The sequence below is a fragment of the Actinia tenebrosa genome, unplaced genomic scaffold (genome assembly GCF_029948245.1).
Source record: "Actinia tenebrosa isolate PJP-AT-01 unplaced genomic scaffold, QUT_ActTen_1.0 PGA_scaffold10__47_contigs__length_13832649, whole genome shotgun sequence".
NCBI classification, from domain to species: Eukaryota; Metazoa; Cnidaria; class Anthozoa; order Actiniaria; family Actiniidae; genus Actinia; species Actinia tenebrosa.
In genome coordinates this window covers 8361027-8380848 of record NW_028292570.1, presented here as the reverse complement: position 1 = coordinate 8380848, position 19822 = coordinate 8361027, and the positions used below count along the sequence as shown (strand labels likewise).

The 19822-nt window shown below is 35.9% G+C and overlaps 2 protein-coding genes across 2 annotated transcripts; both read left to right on the top strand.

Moving 5' to 3' along the window:
• Positions 1–227: 227 nt before the first annotated feature.
• LOC116297196 (cytochrome P450 3A4) lies at positions 228–3994 on the top strand. Its single transcript, XM_031705375.2, has 3 exons — positions 228–381; positions 934–1486; positions 2834–3994. The coding sequence occupies exons 2-3, from the start codon at positions 946–948 to the stop codon at positions 3802–3804; spliced, it is 1512 nt and encodes a 503-aa protein (XP_031561235.1). The 5' UTR covers positions 228–381; positions 934–945; the 3' UTR covers positions 3805–3994.
• Positions 3995–6794: 2800 nt separating this feature from the next.
• On the top strand, positions 6795–19789 carry LOC116297187 (kinesin-like protein KIF22-A). Its single transcript, XM_031705365.2, has 21 exons — positions 6795–6936; positions 7026–7227; positions 7327–7454; positions 8326–8364; positions 8784–8899; positions 10046–10132; positions 10880–10938; positions 12011–12074; positions 12441–12550; positions 12961–13036; positions 13354–13398; positions 13513–13657; positions 14046–14101; positions 15274–15300; positions 15594–15652; positions 15794–15882; positions 16711–16862; positions 17307–17394; positions 18236–18360; positions 18639–18698; positions 19347–19789. The coding sequence occupies exons 2-21, from the start codon at positions 7046–7048 to the stop codon at positions 19377–19379; spliced, it is 1740 nt and encodes a 579-aa protein (XP_031561225.2). The 5' UTR covers positions 6795–6936; positions 7026–7045; the 3' UTR covers positions 19380–19789.
• The last annotated feature ends 33 nt before the right edge of the window (positions 19790–19822 follow it).

Here is a 19822-nt window from a genome sequence, read left to right as displayed (position 1 = left end):
GATTGAAGCTTTTCCTACTACTGTTAAGAGAGCTAACTAAAGAAATCTATCTAAATTTTCTCTTTAAACTCAATGAATTCCTTGTATGGGAATCCGAAAACAATGTCCGAACTTTTTGGTGACCGTAACACAATCCAACACAATTTATACCACGTGACGGCTAGCGCCGAAAAGGTGAATTTGTCCATTTTGTCGAGCGGTTTACCACAGGTAACCCGCTAAAAAACAATCAGCCCCCCCTCGCACCGGCTGTTTTTTCTGTGCTTTCGTCAGCGAAAAAGATCAACAGAGCGTTACGTCAATTACTTGAACCGACATAAAGCAGAGTTCAAAAGACGTCTTTACTCACAGTAGTTTTTAGCTAGTTATCTCTTCTTCAAGGTAGGTGAAGGTCAATCAGTAAGAAATCACTCAGATCATAGTTAGTTCCCCTCTATTAACTATGCTCAGATAAAGAAACAACCCACAAATATTAGCTAGCGATAAGCATAGATTTGCTATATTTGAAAATTATGCGATCTACTATTGATGAAGAGACAATATCGATCTACAGTTACGTGGATCTATGCAGCCCTAGCTACCATTATTATGTGAGATGTATAGTCGGTTCTTGCTTACTTAATTAATCCAAGAGATAACCGCATTCCTTAGTCGTCGAGGAAGCAAGACAGCCGATCCAAACGAAGGAGGCAAGCGACTCTATGATGAGATATGACAAATTTGTGAATATATATATAAATTCTGCTTCGAATTGGATAGCTTTTGAACCCCATACGTCGATTATTCATAGTATTAGATGACATCTATCGCTAATATCACTGAATTTTGTGTAGTTTGGTATTATAATGGCTTGTATTTTATTGTCATCAGTATTGCCTTGCATTATATCGTATTACAATGATTTGCTCTAATACATATATACTTTAAACTTAGTAAACACTCAGTATGCCTTCTGCTGACGCCCTCCTTCAGACCTTCGCACAACCGGAAGTCATCTTGCACCCAGCGACAGCTGCCATAGCAACCATCCTCGTTATTATTTCCATATACATCTACGGTACCTACCCCTTCAGGATACTCAAGAAACTCAAAATTCCAGGCCCACAGCCGTTAGCTTTCTCGGGCAACCTTAAAGAAGTAGAGAAACATGGCGGCCTTCATCTGGCTTTACTGGAATACAAGAAGAAATACGGCAAAGTTTTCTCGTTGTGTATGGGAAGACACGTCGCTGTTGTTGTCGCTGACCCAGATATGCTTCGACAGATTCTTGTCAAAGATTTTGCCTCCTTCAGGAATCGATTTTTCAGGTTCCCTCCAAATAATAAAATTAAATTCGGGTTGATGACGGCAAAGGATGATGACTGGAAGAGGATCCGGTCCACGCTGACACCAACGTTCAGCTCGGGGAAACTGAAGCAGATGGTCTCTTTGATAGAAGAGTCATGTGATGTATTGGTTGAGAAACTTGAAGAGGTTGCTGATACAGGTAAAAATCATCTTTTCTCAAAAAAAACCCCTGATTACTGATTTATAAGCCTTTGATCCGACCGGAGAGGCCATGACACGTCACGTGTGTGGACCTTTATACCTGATAAAGTCTTCTTCATTAGTACGTATCCTTTATGTAAGGGCTAGATAATGAAAGCGAGGGTACTATTGGATATAGAGCCCAGAGCATTAGATATATAGAAAGCCAGAAGGGTGGAGGTTTAATTAACATAACAAGACGCTCTTGGAGCGTGCACTGGGTTGCCCAATATGCTGGTATGCTGGAACATAGGTGTATTTTTCTTTCAGAACTTCCAGACACTTTTTTTTTCCTCACATCAAATTTATTCAAAAGTTTACACCTTTTAAATGTGTGTTTTTTTTAAAATAAAAATGTAACGCTTTTGTATGTCTTTTAGCCAGTGCATGAAGCGGAATAAATACACTCGATTAGTAAAACTATACAGATGCGGTTTTGTAGCCGGAGAAAACAGCGTTGCGCTACTGATGTCACTAATTTCTAATAGGCTCCATCTAAAACTACACTGACAACAACTAACATGACCCCAAGGCTCGTGGTGTCTGATGACAGAAATATATTTCTTTCAAGAACCATGTATAGGCCTTGAAGAAGCAACATAAATTCGTTTAGGAATATGTTTAAATGGTTCTAGCTTTTTCCGCTAACCGTTTTGAAGTTCTCGATCTCTCCATTGTTAATTATATTCTTCAAATATAGTCTTTTTAAATATCCAAACCAGTGAAGTGGAACTGTTAAACTCGGTTAGTAAAAGGATTCATAGGCGTTCTCGTGACTGAAAGCCGTATTCTTACTACAAACAAAAAAAAACAAAAACAAAAACAAAAAAAAACCCAACCAACCAACCAACCAACAAACAAACAAACAAACAAAAACAAAAAAACCGAAGGCATTTTACGACTGGGCTGCCACAGGCAACCCAGTAAGAAGGTTGATGAAATATGTTACCAGATAGCCTCCTCTGCAGGCATCTCCTTGGCTCTTTTCGCTCAGGCCTTGAGCTTCTCTCTCGCTGTTTCTCTCCCTCCCTGGTCCCCACTCCTCCTCCTCTCTCGTTACTATAAATCTTTTGTGTTTTATTCAGAAACACCGACGCAGTCTACGCTAGTTCTACTAGTTATCACCACTTCTTAACTTATATTTGATACTTTATTAAAAATTGCATCAAATTTTTATTTATAATATAATAACGACAATAGCGTCAAGAATTCCACCAGAACAAATCATTTTGGGACTCAGTGCAAGGGGTCTATTACATGTCTTTCTTGGTGTATCACCTAATGTTTTCTCTTTAATCTCATGCAGGTCGCAGCATCGATATATTTTCTTGGTACAGCAAGATGACATTCGAAGTCATTTTGTCATCTGCATTTGGGATTAAATCAGACGTACAAAGAACCCCCGACAATGAATTCCTGCTGAAAGCGCGATCGATTTTCCACCCGCCGGCGATATTAATGATGCTTATGGCTCTTCCTGGTGCACGGCTTCTTCGCGGATTGTTCAGCCAGTCTGCTGGCAGTTTAGGATATTTTCTTGACTTAGGGGACAAGATCATCCGTATGAGAAGAGAATGTAAGAATGAGAGGCAAGATCTTTTACAACTCATGCTTGTAGCTCATGATCCTGAAGGAGGGAACAAGGGTGGTCTAAGTGACGACGAAATCACTGCCCAATCTGCGACGTTCCTTCTTGCTGGCCACGAGACTTCAAGTAATGCTCTGACGTTCATCACCTACCATCTCGCCATGAACCCAAACATACAAGAAAAGCTTAGACAAGAGATTTCAGCCTCCTTTAAAGAGAACCCTGAGAAGTCTCTCTACGAGCAGTGCTTTGCGATTGAATACCTTGATTGCGTTGTCAACGAATCGCTCCGCATGAACCCTCCAGCGCATGTGATGACCCGAGTCTGCAACAAGACTTGTACTGTCAATGGCGTCATAATCCCTGAAGGTATGGAAGTCAAATACCCCATCTATGCCCTGCACCATGACCCACACCTCTGGACCAACCCAGAGAAGTTCGACCCAGACCGTTTCCTTAGCCCAGCCAAGGATTTAATCAACCCCTTTCAGTTTCTTCCATTCGGAGGTGGACCTCGTACGTGTATCGGAATGAGGTTTGCCATGTTGGAAATTAAGATGACGCTGATCAAGATCCTACGTAAACACAGGTTCGTTCGCTCGCCAGAAACTCAAGTGCCTATGAATGTCGTATCTGGTATCACCCTTACGTCCAAAGATGGGCTCCACATTCGATTAGAGACTTTTTGAAGAAGTTTAATGTTACTCAGAGATGCTTGTATAGAATATAATAGAGACAATTGAAAGATAGATGTCAATAAACCTCTTTAGCTTTTTTTAGTGTTTCCATTAGGGTGGTAAGCTTATTTTTTACCTTTGCAATGTATTTTTTGTAAGGATATTGTGTTGCGGCGAACAGCAATAAACTAAACTAAACTAAGGTGGCTAGATGGGGTTTTCTTGGCGCGCTACTTTGTAACTTCTAATCGCAAATATACGCGGGATGTTTTAAGATTTTAAGGGAAAGATAACATTTTCGAATGAACATGTTTTTACTGAAATCGCAATTAATATGAAACTCATTGCTGTTAAGGCTGCGTTCATAATGTATGGCAGAGGGGGTGGGGGGGGGGGGGTGGGGCAGGTGAAATATTGAGGCATAGCGGATCGGGAAAATCTTGGTAGGAAAAAGGGGGGGATACAGTGGCGGATCTAAGGGTGGGTTTTGGGGGTTGCAACCCCCCCTATGAGAGCCATCGTGATTTATTTATGTATTTTTCATGACCACACCAACAGCATCGCGAGTTTTATTAAAACAGGGGTGCCGATTACATTTCGCTCGCTTTTCTTTCTATACGCCGTGTGTGGGACCTGAAACAACCATACTCGCCTGCAAGAAATAATCATTATCATAAAACCTACTTCCGTTTGGGAACCCTGTGCTACTTTCCCGCCAAACGAGTACCTCAATCAATGCTACAACCCCCCCCCCCCCCCCCCTTTGAAAAAATTCTGGATCCGCCCCTTGGTTGGGCAAACTTTTATCAGACAAGTGGGGGGATGCACGATTTTTGGAAGAAGCTACAAGCCTTGCTTATGAGGCATCGTATTTTTTTGCACTTTAAGGGGGGGGGGGGGGGGGTGTTGAGAATTATTCTGGACATTTCAAATTTTCACCTGCCCCCCACCCCTCCGCCATACATTATGAACGCAGTCTAAGTTTGATGCAAACTAATTCAGAGCGAATTTTGGACAGTTTTATTCTCACTCGCTCCGCAAAACTAGATAGTGCGTCAATTTAACTGGATCTTTCAAATAACATGTGCTTTGAATATCCTAGATTCTAACCGTGTACCGTATTTTCATATTTTAAGGTTTGTTTAAGTGTTTACCCAATTACGGCCGAAAAATTAAACAAACGGTGCTATTTTTAGTTTTTTTTTCTTTTTTCTCCTCATCCTCAGTACGATTTTTCTTAACTTCTAACTACTGCAGCCTGTGTGTAAATTTGGATGGAAGGCCTAGAGCAAGTCGTGACGCCGCTTGAAACTTGGACATAAGATTTGAAGCATATAAGACATCGCAATTTAGAAACATTATACCATTGAATGGATTGCCTTGAAGTTTTCACATATCTATTTCCAGGTATTGTGAATGAGCTTTACGAAAAATCAACATCGAATCTTCATAAACTCATCAAATAAAAATTTTTTTACTAATTGTCGTTGTAAACCTCAAATATGAGAGTTTTGCTTAAAAAATTTTTCAAAAAGTTTTGCTAAAAGTTTTCTTCAAAACGGTAAAAAAACAAAAAAAAACAAAAAAACAAAAACAAAAAACAAAAACAAACAAAACAAAAAAAACAAAAAAACAAAAAACAAAAGCTAAAAAGCTTAAAAGTTTTTTCTTCGAACTTCCTAGATCATTAGACCAGAGCTTTAATCTAGAGGGAAGTAAAATTTCTACCGGACGTCCTCGTGCCTCTTTTGAGTTCCTGATTCTATCTAAAGCTGCTGGTAAATCACTTTGGAGTAATGGAAAAAATTGGAAAGAAATCGTACAATTTGATATCGGCGAAATATTGGGTCAAATACATAAAGTTCGGTGTCAGACGTATTTTGGAACTATTTTGTTATATATAAATGGTATAACGTGTTATGAACTACTTGATGGATTTTTTTTCAATGTTTCTCAGTCTACATTGAGTTAATATAGGCATGCAACATAATGTCAAAATTTCATTTGCATTGAAACATTTTAAGGCTTTCAATCTCGAGTCTGAAATGAGGACAGTTCGTGCTGTAATTTTGGTTAGCCCTTGTTTATTTGATTATTCATCGCTATTGTTGATCATCTTTCATCACTTTCTTGTGACTTCCAGTTACTACGGTTTTCCATATTCTGCGAACAGGGTATTTTCGCGCTGCGCACTAAAATTTTGTTTTTCAATAAGATTTGCATGTAAGGCCCAATAACATATTTATACTTGGGATTTCAAAGTGGCCTGGTTTTCAGATTTAATATGTGTTAATATGTACTTCGTGGATTGATACGGGTTTTAGAACCATTTTCGGTGTATTTGCGTTGATTTGACCATGATCCTTTGCGTTTAAACGAGATTCAGTTTTGATGTGACGTCATGGTAAAATAGGGCAATAAATAAAATAAAAATAAATAAAATCATGGCCATGGTCACAATAAAAAAGTCTCTCTCCTTTTCTCGTACTAAGCGACTCACTATAGCTAGCCCCTCATAGATAATAGTAGAAAACGCTTGTTTCCACGTGAACACGAGGCTATACGTAGTCGGTTAAATCAGTGGGAGGTTGTGCCAATATCCACTTTTCTTCAAAATGGAACCCAAGGAGCTTATTTTGTATCTAAATTTAAGGAATTGAAATATCTCACTGGGTCTAAAGTCTAGATTTTCCCTACCTTTTAGCTTGCTTCAGTCACAACTGGCTAGGTGATGAAGAGGGTGGGAATTTTTAGTAATTTTACTTTGAAAAATTTCATACTTTTTTTAAAAATTTTTCTTGTTCTTGTACTAATTAATCTATTAATCTTTTATTTGGACAGGAAAGAGAATTTCAAAATAATACAAATAGTTGCCCCTAAAGAGAGCGGAAGTGACGTAAAGAAATTACCACACTTGATTCGCTGGATTACCAGATGTCAATCAAATTTGAATATCACCGCGTTCTTCCCTGGCGTGTTTCTTATCAGTTTTTGCACACGCGGCTATTTTGTTGGTTATGGCTTGCTTTCTCAGAAAAGCCCTTTAGAAACATCATTTATTTTTTATCTAAGACCAAAATTCAAAAACTGAAAGTCCTAACTCAACATCTAGGTTAAGAGTTTTCAAAGTTGTTGGATCGAAAGGTAAAATTTCATTATATTGAGTTGTCTCGCAAGACGTTTTGGAATATTTTTATATTTAACCTCGAATCTTTGTTTTTTCGGGGGTTTAGATCTTTCAATTTCCATCAAAATGGCTCCTCAGAAGCCTAAAAAGAGCAAAGTTCGAGTGATCGCTCGTTTGAGACCAGAAAGATCGGAGTACACAAGTTCTCTTCCAAACTACAAGGACGCGCCTTCGAAGTGTGTTCGCCCGATTGACTCAAAGACTCTCGAAGTCTGGAATTGGAGGAATGGAAATGTTCTGCAATATCAGTTAGTATTTTAGATTGCAAATAGTTTTTCATCTTTGTGAACAAAGTACCAAGCTTATTCTTTCCTGCTCAATTAACTAACTTCATACATTTCTTTAAGGTTTGACGGCTTTTTCGGAGAATACAGTTCGCAGAAAGAGATTTACCACTTCTCAATCAAACCAGTTCTGCAGTACGTCCTTCAAGGAGAAAACGCAAGTGTGTTTGCTTATGGACCAACAGGAGCTGGTAAGAAAAGTTAAATAGACGAGAAAACGTGGCTAAAACTGGCTGAAAGAAAGAAATAATGAATAAATGCAAATAACAATGGCGGTCTGAATTTGTGGGAATGAACTGTGGGAGGGATGGATGGATGGATTTTGGTGAATGGATATGTGGATGCATGAGGGCCTGCTTTGTATAAGGATGAAAGGGAGGAATAAAGGTGCCATATTTAATGTGAGTTTTCCTTCCCCTCCCCCAACTCCATTAGTGCTTTATTAAGAGACAGAGGGACACCCTCCTGGCTGAGCCAAACATACCAAGCATTCATATGAAAAAAATATTTGGACCTCTTGGTCTGTCATCTTCCTTCAGAGGGATGACCTGGGTACTATTAATTATACAGATGCACATGCTCAACGAAAAGAGTTGTCTCAGTATTTGTCTCGGTTGGGTGATTTGAATTGTTTACACAGAGAAAAGTAGTCCCAGGTACCAGAGGTTCACCTTTTGCAAAGAGCATTTCTCACCAGTAGGGTGTCTCTTCTAGCCGAGAAAAGGAAAATGTCTCATGTCAATGGCTGACGCAACATGAATTTACAAAGGAATCAGTGAAAAATTGGCTTGCCCAGGGTTGCTTAGCAAAGAGGGTATCCCTTCTACCCAGGACAACTTTCCTCCATATAAATGGACTCAAAGCTATAATCTAAAAGGATTAGAGAGGTCAAAACAGATGTGGAGATCCTGAGAATCATCCTCAGGGTGGATCTCTGGCTCCAAAGGCTGCACACTAACCAAATGGCATGGACTATGCCTGCTCCTTATAAATTATTGCCAATGACATGAATAAAAAAAATCACTTTCCTGAAACTTCAATTTTTTGTAATGTTTTTTGCAGGAAAAACACATACAATGCTTGGTACACATCAGCAACCAGGTATTTTGTAATTTAAATGTTTTAGATAGAGGTATAAGATGACACAAAAGTAGTATATTGATTTTTTCGCAAATTCTTGAACTCTTTCAGCATTTGAACATTAATTAACTTGTTTATAACCAACTGTCTTCCAATACACTAGAGAAGAGCCTTTGTTTAGTAAAATATTTAATTTCATACCTAATTTATATCTAGATTAATTTAAACATTTGCCACTTTTCATCATTAGTATTTTTCTCTTCTTCTTCTTAGCTATTTATCTTTCTTATCTGGATTGAAAACTGTATTTTTGTAAAATTTTAACTTATCTGAATTGCTCCTGCGGGTAGCAATATACTGTATTATTATTTCATAAATTTTATCATTCACAAGAAAATAATAAAATGTTGTGTTGTATAATTTTATTTTTTCAACTTTAGGAGTAATTCCTCAGTGTTTATCAGATGTTTTCATCGCAATTGATGCAGAAAAACAGAAGTCAACAGAATGGACATTTGAAACACAATTCTCTTATCTAGAGATTTACCAAGAAAAGGTATAAAATATTTATAAATATAGATTGCATTGAATGTTTGTCAGGAATGGCCTGATCACCATGGCCAGTAATCTTTTTCTTTTTTGGAATTTTGAAGGGGGAAACAAAGACAAAATAAATGACGGAAGAGAGAGGGGCTGGCAGTGTGTGTACATGAGTAGCTTTTTCATCCTTAGCACTGCACTGCCCTTTCAGCTACTTTAATTACTGCAATTTTCATAAACATGCAAACTCTGTGTCTGCAAGCTGCACGCTGAAATCCGATTTTTCACTGCCATCAATTAAACATAATCAGTTGTTACCTTTCACTATTTTGACTGGCTGACTACTGAAAATTGCAGTAATTTGATACAAAACAAAACCTTTTTAAATAACAAAACCTGGAGAAAAATGTCAATCCTTTATTTTCATCAGATTGGTTTTCTTTCAATACTCAAAAATACCCTCACACAAGTGAGTAAATTAAATGGACCTAGTCCTTGATTTTTACAGCAGCTGCTGTGGTTTCTTTGGCATCAATTCTTTTTACATGGCAAGCAATGGCTGTTTTCTTGGAGATATTTTGTCACTTCTTAATTTTAAAATCTGTATCACAATGCATCATGGAAAATTCCAGAAAAAATTGGCAAGTATCATGGCTTACCTCATGTTTATATATTTTTCAAGCCATTTGTCCTTCTGCCAAAAATGTTAGCATTCTCCAAAGCCATTTGAAAAAATGTCAAAATAGGTACTGCTGTTAGTCTATTTATGAGCTTACAGGATTATCATGCAAGAATTTCTCATCAGTGTATGAACTTTTGGTACTAAAATCCCTTTACTTTCAACTCTTCACGATAATGCTGATTTAAACTTACCCTTTAGCACTCCATAAATGGACAAAATGCCTATCGAGATCCCACTTTTTCACTGATGGTGACAATGACATAACAATTCTGCTTTTCCATTTATGACCATGTTTCATTTCTATGAGTGCTTTTCTTTGTTTAACAGAAATGCTTAAGAACAATGAATGCCACTCAAATAAAGAATAATTATTTAATGGCATGATGACTTGCATTGACTGGAATAGGAAAACACTACACATGTCATAAGCTGAATAGGTCAATGTTACTATTTCATTTGAATTCTTTCTTCTCAACCAAGGTTAATGATTTACTTGACACAAAGAAGCAAGATCTTCCAATAAGACAGGATAATAATGGCAACATATTTATTCCCACCTTAACAGAGGTAAGTTAAATTATGCATATTAAGTAACTATATATTATATACAGCCATAAGCAGAAATTCTGATCCAACCAAGTAAATATTATATAATAACTATATTCTGTGTGCATTTTGGGTAATGGACTGGTGAGAATGAAAGCTAAGTCCCAAGGTTTGGCTGGCGTTTTGATTAAGATAAGTTACCTTTCAAAACAAACTCTGCTTTTTCAAAGCAGAAAAAAAAATTCACCCTGCCTAGGACTCCACAGTTGGCATCATTTTCAATATAAGCCACTGTTTATTGACGCAATTTTGATTAATACAAACAGCTTACTACATGCAATGATGATTAATATTCAAACTTTCACTCTCGTGAGTGAACTTGTTTTGCATAAAATGCAAAGCTTTTAATAGCTTGAGCCAAAAGAGAGGGAGCGAAATAAAAGAAAAAGTTAACAACGGAGAGTCACTAAGTTATCAGAGGAGAAGTGGAAGATGCCTCTCTTCTGCACAGTATGCAAAGGATTTTCCTTATGCTAAAAATGGCATTTGCATTGAGAGGTCATGTGACCATACTCCCTAATTTTTGGTTAAATTGTTATGATATTTTTAGATTGAATGTGTTGAATATGTTCAAGATGGTTGAGTCATTTGACATACCTGTACTGTAATGTACTAGTGCAAATGGCTAATTATATCCTGGGCAACAATAGCAGGCTAGAGTAACAATCTGAAAACTTAACTAATTTTTGTCTGTGACTGTTATCCTAGAATGTAATCACAAGCTACAAAGAATTTGATGAAAAATTTCAAGTTGCTGCTCAAAATAGGTGATTAAAAATATGAATGTATTCTAAAATGTACATGTAAATGAAATAGATGGAAATATATTTCAAACCAACTTCACAGCAGCTACTGTATGGCAAGGCTGTGTACAGTACAACTATTTCAAAAAAGGTTGTGGGAGACATTATTACTAGGTGATTAGAAAGGGATGGTTATAACACAATTGATAAAACAATTTTAAAGGCCTCTATTGATTTAAATCAAATGAGGCCTTTAAAATTGTTTTATTGATCATGACTAAAAACAACATTGAACATTTCAACATCAAGTTCCATGTTTGTGATGAGAATGAAGAGCCAAAACATAAGTCATTCCATCTAGTACTACTAGATCTTTTAATGACTTATCTTTTATTGCTAACTGATAGTCGCATTTGTCTCTGACAACCAAGGGGTTGAATTCAACCTTTTTATCCACTAGCAAACATTTGAATGTCAGTCTGTTTCTGAATGAAAAAAATTGGTCAGATCCGGGAAATATTTAGTAGCAAATGTTTGCTGAGTATTTTTTTTTTCAACAAGCAAACTCAAGACAAGCACTGGCACTGGAACTTTGCTAGTTTGCTTATTTCAAGCACTAAATGCAACCTTTTTTGAAATAGTAATTTGTCACAGAGATTCCATAATATAATGCAGTCATTAAGTACATTTATATTTGAAAAAGATCCAAAAAATACATTTTGAAAATTAATAATTTTATTATTATTAACACTGTTGGGTTGTTGGAAAGCAAGTTTTAAGCCCCAAAAATAAATAGGCTGGATGTACACCAGACTATACTGAGAACAGTGTTTAATTCTTGGGGTGCATTTTAAGAAGAAATCTGGCTTTTTTAATTTCTTGTTAGCATTCTCGATTCAAGAGATATTCAAGTTTTAAGTTAATGCTAATTAGGAGGTTGATGCACTTGTCAGCCAATGAATTTTACAGTATCTTATGAATTTTGAGTCATGTGCTTGCATCCCAAGCATAATTAATATTAGTGGAATGAAATGCAAATGAATTTTTTAAAAAAAGACTATTAATTAAAGGTTTCTTAATTTTTGTTTTCTTAAAGAAAAACTGCTTCGACAAAACTAAATCCTCACTCAAGTAGAAGTCACTCTATTCTATTGATAAAGGTTGGTAAATGAATAAAGACTCAGGTACAAAAAAAGATACGTTATGGTACACGTAATGCATTCTCCTGATCACCCCTCTGGGGTTTTTGGTATATTTTCTATACTCTGCATCATATCTTCCTGGATTTGAAGGTTTTTCTTAAACTATGAGTAGGTAATAGTGTACTTCATGACCAGCCTACACCTGTCGGTTGACTATCGCCCAACTATTAATGAAATTGACAGTCACCCGACTATCGTCCATGTGTTGACCGAGTGTTGGCCAACTATCCGCCATGTGTTGACCGATGTTCAGCCAACGCAAGGTCAACAGGTTTGGTACTTTTTCGGGTTTTGTATATGTTAATGTATTATTTACTTAATAAGGTTCAGAGGGAGCAAACCATACCACCATTTAGGAGGTTAACTGGAAAAATGTATCTAATTGACTTGGCTGGTTCTGAAGACAACAGAAGAACAGGCAATGAAGGTGTAAGGTATGACATACATTTATTATAGCCATCTAAATACCAAATGAATACAATGGGGGATTGACCTATAATAACGTTATCTAACAAAACTGGCTTTCAAATTAAATAAAATGTATGTCAGTGAAGGAATTCAAAAATGACAAAAATTATACAGAAAATACGTATGAAATGGGGAAAAGGAAAATGAAGATTTATTTACTAATTTACATTGTAATCAGGAATTTTTCTGATCCTATTTTTTTCTTCTGCCACGTCTTATGTCATGAATATAAAAGCAGGAAATATTATAATTTTTCCAATTATTATAATATTATATTTCCAATTTCACTATCCAAATTATATTTACAAGATTGGTCATAATATTGTTGTTAGTCGAATATTAATACTAAATTAGGATAAATAATTTCAATTGCCAGACTAAAGGAAAGTGGAGCAATCAATGGATCATTATTTGCTTTAGGACAAGTTGTAGATGCCCTCAATAATGCACAGGTTTGAACAGAAAGGTGTCTATTTGTTAAGGAACATAAAACTTGCGCTTGTCTCTGTACTGTGATATAAACACACTGGAAGCTGTAGAGCACAAGAGAAGCAAGCTTAGGGACTACACAAGCAAGCAAGAAATTGATTTTGGGGACACATTCATTACTACTGTGTGCTCTGTAATCTACTTAAATCATAAAATGTACATTAGGATTCAATCCGCCAATATCAGTTACCAAATGGAAATATGCTGACATGGATGCATGTTTGAGTGTTCAATTAATTTTCCTATTCAGTGACCAATTCAGTTTCTTTGAACTTTGCAGCCAAGAATACCCTACCGAAACAGCAAGCTTACTCGACTTCTTCAGGTAAAACGTTATGTGGAAATTTAAATTTGAAAGAATAACGATACTCAGAATGTTAATTATGCAATCAGTCCAAGTGAAGCTGACAATCTCTCATTTGTCTTCCTTTTTTTATAGGATTCTCTTGGTGGTTCTGCACATACTTGTGTTATAGCCAATCTTGCTCCTGAACCAATTTTATACTCGGACACACTTAACACCCTAAACTTTGCTACCAAATCAAGAACTATTGTCAATAAGCCATTCATCAGGGAATCTTATGGTAAGTAGCCTTCAGATTAATTAATTCACAATGTACATTTTAGAACGGTTCATACCAATGTCCTGCAGGTTGGCTCAGTTGGTTTAATAGCATTAATTGGCCTGTTTCACGATGATGAAAGGTCAACATGCATGCATAAATGTCAGTAAGTGGTGCCATTGCTTTATAATGGGACACCTTTAGGGCATTGCCTTTGTGTCAGAAGATTAAATAAATAAAGTTTTCTGAATGGTGGTTTTTCTTATATAAAATAGAGCAAATACAGTAGATACATGTATGGGTAAAATGTGGGTGCCATGCAACTTGCTGTTATAATCCGTAGAGGTATCATACCTCACGACGTTTCAATTTGCATTCTAAAAAGAAAGAATTTCAAAATGTATTTCAGACAAGAGTGCAGCCTTTAAAAGACCTCATCAGAAAATGTGTCCAGAGGATGGTGAGGTAAGAAAAAGCATTAAGGTATTACTGTACATAACAAGTTGTTTGAAATCATTAATTTCGATCCAATTTGCTTGTTAAATATCAATTTTACTACATGTAGATAAAGTTATCGAAAACAGAAACTCAAAAAGGGGTTGAAATGTGTAACATGACTACAGCCATGCTCTGGAGAATTCATATAATATGCAAATTAGGAGTTTTACACTTAATTATTTTTTTCCTGACTTTCAGAGAACATTTACTGAATCTTTAAATCAAAAATTTTAGGTATCTGTCTTTAATTTGGTAATAAGTTTGGTAATTTTTGAAGCGAGATGAAGTGATTAACTGGAAAGAAATTTGATTGGAAAAAAGTTGAATATTCATGAGGATTATTAATAATAATATTTAACATCTATAAAGCGCAACTTTAACATGTGAAGTAGTAATAAATTATGCGTTCGGTGTGTATATAATGAAGTAGAGAGAATAAGAGAAAAATATCAAATGCCCTTGGCAGGATTCGAACCCATGTCTTCGGTATTCTAGTCCGATGTGTTAACCACTACACTACAAGGACCAACCACGCTGGTAACGCAGCCAGAATATGAAATGTAGGGTATTCGTGAGGATCCCAGAGCGATATTTTCTCTATAGATAAGTTGAACACCGTAAATATGTACGCAAAGAATAGACATAGTATAGTAGTAATAAATTATGCGTTCGGTGTGTATATAATGAAGTAGAGAGAATAAGAGAAAAATATCAAATGCCCTTGGCAGGATTCGAACCCACGTCTTCGGTATTCTAGTCCGATGTGTTAACCACTACACTACAAGGACCAACCACGCTGGTAACGCAGCCAGAATATGAAATGTAGGGTATTCGTGAGGATCCCAGAGCGATATTTTCTCTATAGATAAGTTGAACACCGTAAATATGTACGCAAAGAATAGACATAGTATAGTAGTAACACATCGGACTAGAATACCGAAGACGTGGGTTCGAATCCTGCCAAGGGCATTTGATATTTTTCTCTTATTCTCTCTACTTCTTTAACATGTGAATATGATCAAATGCCCATAATTGCAAATGCGCATTAATGCTGTACTAGAGAAACGTATGGCTGTTACTCGTTTCAACCCTGACAGTTTCAATCTGTTGATAACTTATTGATATATTTTATTCTACAGAGACCTGCCAAAAGTGTAAGAACAAAGGTAAATATATTACTCAACAATAAGTAATAAATATTACATATAAAAAATCTAAGAACCTGATGAAAAACCGAGCATAGAGCTCTAGGAAGCAAATTCGCCTTGAGTGGTATATTTTCCATGTGGTCAAAAATTTCAAACATCCACTGGCTCTCATCCAGTGTTCATTACAAATATTACATTCAATTTAAAAAAATTCTGTAATGCTAAATAAAGTATTTATATTGTCTACAGCCGTAGATGTCTGTATACATGTACTACATGTAATTAATGCATAATATATACATGTATCCTAGGATCATTCATCAAGCTCCAGTACATACAACAGCACAGCAATCCCCTCAGGTGTATTAAGGTAGGTTCATGCATTCTCAGTGCCAAATTCCCTAGGAAACCATCCTTTGTGCATCCCCTCCACACACAGCAAACATTACATTTATATATTCAAGCTGAGAATTTCCAGTCATTTCCTTTTTTTCCTGTGATTCGTCTCCAGTCCCTTTAGAATCAAGCAAGATATTCTTGAAGAAAGAATGGAAGCACTAGAAAGAAGACTACTGGTGAAAACTGAACATTTCATTCAAAGTAATAGCAATTATCTTTCTTCCTTTCTTTTACCCCTGCCACTCACCACTTCCTTCCTGAACACACCCAATCAGAATAAAGCCATAGCATGAAATAGGGGACTATCAGTATTATTGCATATTGACACATATTATGATGAAAGGTAAGATTGATATTAGACCCCTCAACTCCCTTTGTCTCTTGGAATTGAATTTTGATCCCACTTGACACGCAGCATATCACATTTATTTACCAAAATATTTAGCAAAAACACACGTTTCAAAAATACGAATAAGTCAAAAACTTCCTACGCCAAAGAACTATTAGGTTACAAGTCTGCGAACTACAACTGCTGAAAACAACTCGTTTGTTCGAAAACAACTCGTTCGTTCGTGCATAGATAATGGTCGTGTCAAAGGTTTTGATTCTTTTGCAATGTTTTTCTTACTTTATTCACCAGCACTCTCTTTCTTTTGTGGTATATTTTCAGTGTCAAACTTTTTGGTTTCAGAACTTATGCATAAGCGTTCTTACAGCAACTACGGCATACTAACTGGAATTACATATATTTTATCGGACTTACGAAATTTTGTCGTCAACTTTTTTCCTTTTTGTTATTTTTTGTCGTCCTTGGATTTATACTATGAAATATCGTTAAACTTCTTATTAAATAAGAGTTAATAGAGACTAGGGGCATCATGGTAGTACAGGCTGGGGGCGTCATGACCGTAAATTATAATTATAATTTCATACCTAGCAATGTTTTTATGGTGCTAGATTACCCTAATCTAATAAATTGCTAATTATTAATTAATTTCCTTTAAAAAAATATTTTACAACTGAATGTAGAATTTCCTGAAGGTTCGGAGACAGCAAGGCACAGTCCATTCAAAGATGTCAGTATCCTAAGCTCTACTAGTCAACAAAGTATTCTCAAATCAAATGATGGCTCAAAATCTCTGAAGACTTCGAAAAAAAAGAAAGTACCATTATCACAAAGGGTAAACTATATAGATGCCATTTTTGAACTATTACTTTTGAAAATTACAGCATGGCAAGGCAGTAAATAATTTTGTAAATAATTTTTACAATAATTAAATAAGATACCATGTCAGGGCAGAAATGATTACCTAAATAACTTGTATGCATGCTTTGCACAGTATATTATAGCTGGAATTCTTCTACATAATAGTATAATGTCATTTAAAGATTCATTTAAACCATTGTTATGATTATCTATTTATTTAGTTTGTTATATGTTTTAATTTTATCTTTCAAACAGCTTGTATACCAGTAACAGCTTTAGGGGAAGTGGGATGGATCCCAAGAGGACTTTCTTTCTTTGCTGTTCCTTTTTAGTTCCCCTCAGTTCGAAGTTCTCAACCCATAGAGTAGCTTCTAGGCAGGATTCCACTGATAGTTTGCCGGGTTTTTTTACTTAATAGGTTCAAAACGCATCAAATGAAATCAGTTCATTACTGGTAGAAGAAAATTTTACAGTAAATATCAACCCTGCTCTACAAGAAGCATATGGTAAAACATAAATACAGTTTGTACAATAACTTTATTTCAAGAGGGAAATAACAATAACCATTATTTAGTCCTACTTATAACCCTCTAAATGTGTAAAATATGATATGAGTAGGTGCTACCTGTGGGCATTTAGAATGGTGAGCTGGAGCCAATTATTATTCCTTCATTTTTTAGATTTAATAGTGTTGTCATCAAAATGGAGAACACCTTGGTTATAGTGCAGGGTATTTTTCTTGAAAAGTGCCACAGGCAACCTTATATCACTAGTCTGTTGTAGGAATGTATTCTTGGACTGTTAGCTCTAAAAAACCATGATGTCTTTTTTTGGTTAACAGTCAGAGTAAACAGAATGATAGACTAGCAATATAGTAGTATCCGACACTTTTGCTACCATTCACATTTGCTACCATCACTTTGCTACAAATCATGGCACTTTCGTACCGTGTGGGTGTCCCTTCATGATCACTAACAAAAGGAATCACAAACCAGTAACATTAAAAAATCGTGATGCGGTATGAATGATCAAACAAAATTTGCTGTAACTACAAAGATCAGCCCTTGATTCTGAGATCAAATTAGAATTTAGATTTATTGTTGAGGGAGGAACTGGGTGGCAAAACCCTCATAGCATAGACCAACACATCAAACAAACTCAACTCACATTGTTACTAGTACAAAGAGCTCAAACCATGCGCCCTTTTGCACCAAAGCCTTCAATTGATGAGAAGACAACACCTCGCCCTAAGCCAAAGCAAAGCTGACCATTCACATTTTGACTTTTTTTACATTAATTTTTCTACATTTATTTCTTACATTAATTTAACAGCAATTTCTTCTTTAGATTCAGAATTGTTATCAGTCCTTAATAATGGAGATGTAAAAGACCTGATTCAGTTAGAGGGCATTGGGAAAAAACGTGCAGGGATGATTCTAGACTGGAGATCACAACATGGCTCTTTTACAAAGGTAATAACAAGAGCTAACAATAAACAGCATTTTCCATGTTTTTTGTTTTGTTTTTTGTTTTCGATTCGAACCACTTGATGATTCTGAAAAAGGTGGCAGAAACATGAAAATGCAAGGACTGCAAAGCAACCTAAAACTTTAGGCCCTGGCAAACTCTAATTAAATAATTAAGGTGATAATGAGGCCAAGAAACCAACTTGAGAGTCAATAGATGTACTGCTACACCACCCTATGATTTCATGACAAATGATATTAAAACATGTCACACTTCTTCACAGGTACAAGACCTAGCTCTGGTCAATGGATTGACCTTCAAAATGGCAGATACATTTCGAAAAGTAAGTATTACAGTGTGATGCACCGTACTAATGGCCACATAGTACTTATCTTTTTTTGCTAGTTAGCCAATCAGACAGCAAAGATTGTGCATTTGCACATGAACTCACTAAGCATGACTGCAAATATTTAAAATTATTTCGTATTCTTTGCAAAAAACCAAAACAAATAAATTGCAAGGAATTTCCCTAGCTGATACCTATTTTGGTCCCTTTGCTGGCTAATACTGGATTCATCAGCATTGGTAAAAACAATTATTAAACTCATTAATAATTCATGAGGAAAACACAACAGAAATCATGACCGTGAAGAGTTTTGTAAATCAGATACAGAATCCTGTTCATTTGCATAAACTTTAAGATGGATTTTTATCTTGAAAATGTTAGCGAAACACAAAGGAACTAGCCTAGACGTTTGATAAGTAATCTACAGTATTCGTGTTTGTGTTGTATCCAATATACAAACTCTCAGCTACGTCTCGAGTATGCCTCGAGTTTGTATATTGGATACAACACCGCCACTCATACTGTATATATTACTTATTGAATTTTTGTTGGGTGGCCCCGCTACGGCATGTCATGCTGTAAGTAAATTAAATTTAATAGGTAGTTTTCAACTTGAAAGTAATTGCTAAATATGTTTCTTTGCAGAAAAACCTCTTGAACAAAATGGTCTTCACTTGAAATAAACTTTAACCAGAGTAGGATGGAGTAGGTTTTCGAAAGCAGCAAAAACCTAAGCTCATAGTCATATCTGTACCTCCTTAATGAGCAAACTTTGTTTCTTAGAAAAGCTTTCAAGAGTAAATGTAGTTATGTTATAGAAGTCATGTATTATTTTTAGCTTTGTCATCGTTACCTTGTTTCTGGCTCAATAATACTACTAAGTCAAAATGACTGTCGATCAAGGCAAAGTTTTGACTGCAAAAGTTCCAATTCTCAATGGTCATAGTGTTCAATGACAACTGTTATTTTAAGCCCTGGAGTAGGGAGGGTAGATAACGAGTAATTTTAGATATCACAAGAAAAAATAAGAGAAAAAGTCATGTTCATAAAGATCTGATGTAAAAACATAAAACCAGTTGTTATATAAAGTTTGGAAATTCTTTATTCAAACAAACTGCAAC

Excerpts from the sequence above, each read along its gene's own strand:
- LOC116297196 (XM_031705375.2), top strand. The coding sequence starts at position 946 with ATGCCTTCTGCTGACGCCCTCCTTCAGACCTTCGCACAACCGGAAGTC. Across the intron at positions 1,487-2,833 it reads TGAAGAGGTTGCTGATACAG|GTCGCAGCATCGATATATTT; the intron begins GTAAAAATCATC and ends AATCTCATGCAG.
- LOC116297187 (XM_031705365.2), top strand. The coding sequence starts at position 7,046 with ATGGCTCCTCAGAAGCCTAAAAAGAGCAAAGTTCGAGTGATCGCTCGT. Across the intron at positions 13,399-13,512 it reads AGCTTACTCGACTTCTTCAG|GATTCTCTTGGTGGTTCTGC; the intron begins GTAAAACGTTAT and ends CTTTTTTTATAG. Across the intron at positions 18,699-19,346 it reads TGGCAGATACATTTCGAAAA|AAAAACCTCTTGAACAAAAT; the intron begins GTAAGTATTACA and ends GTTTCTTTGCAG.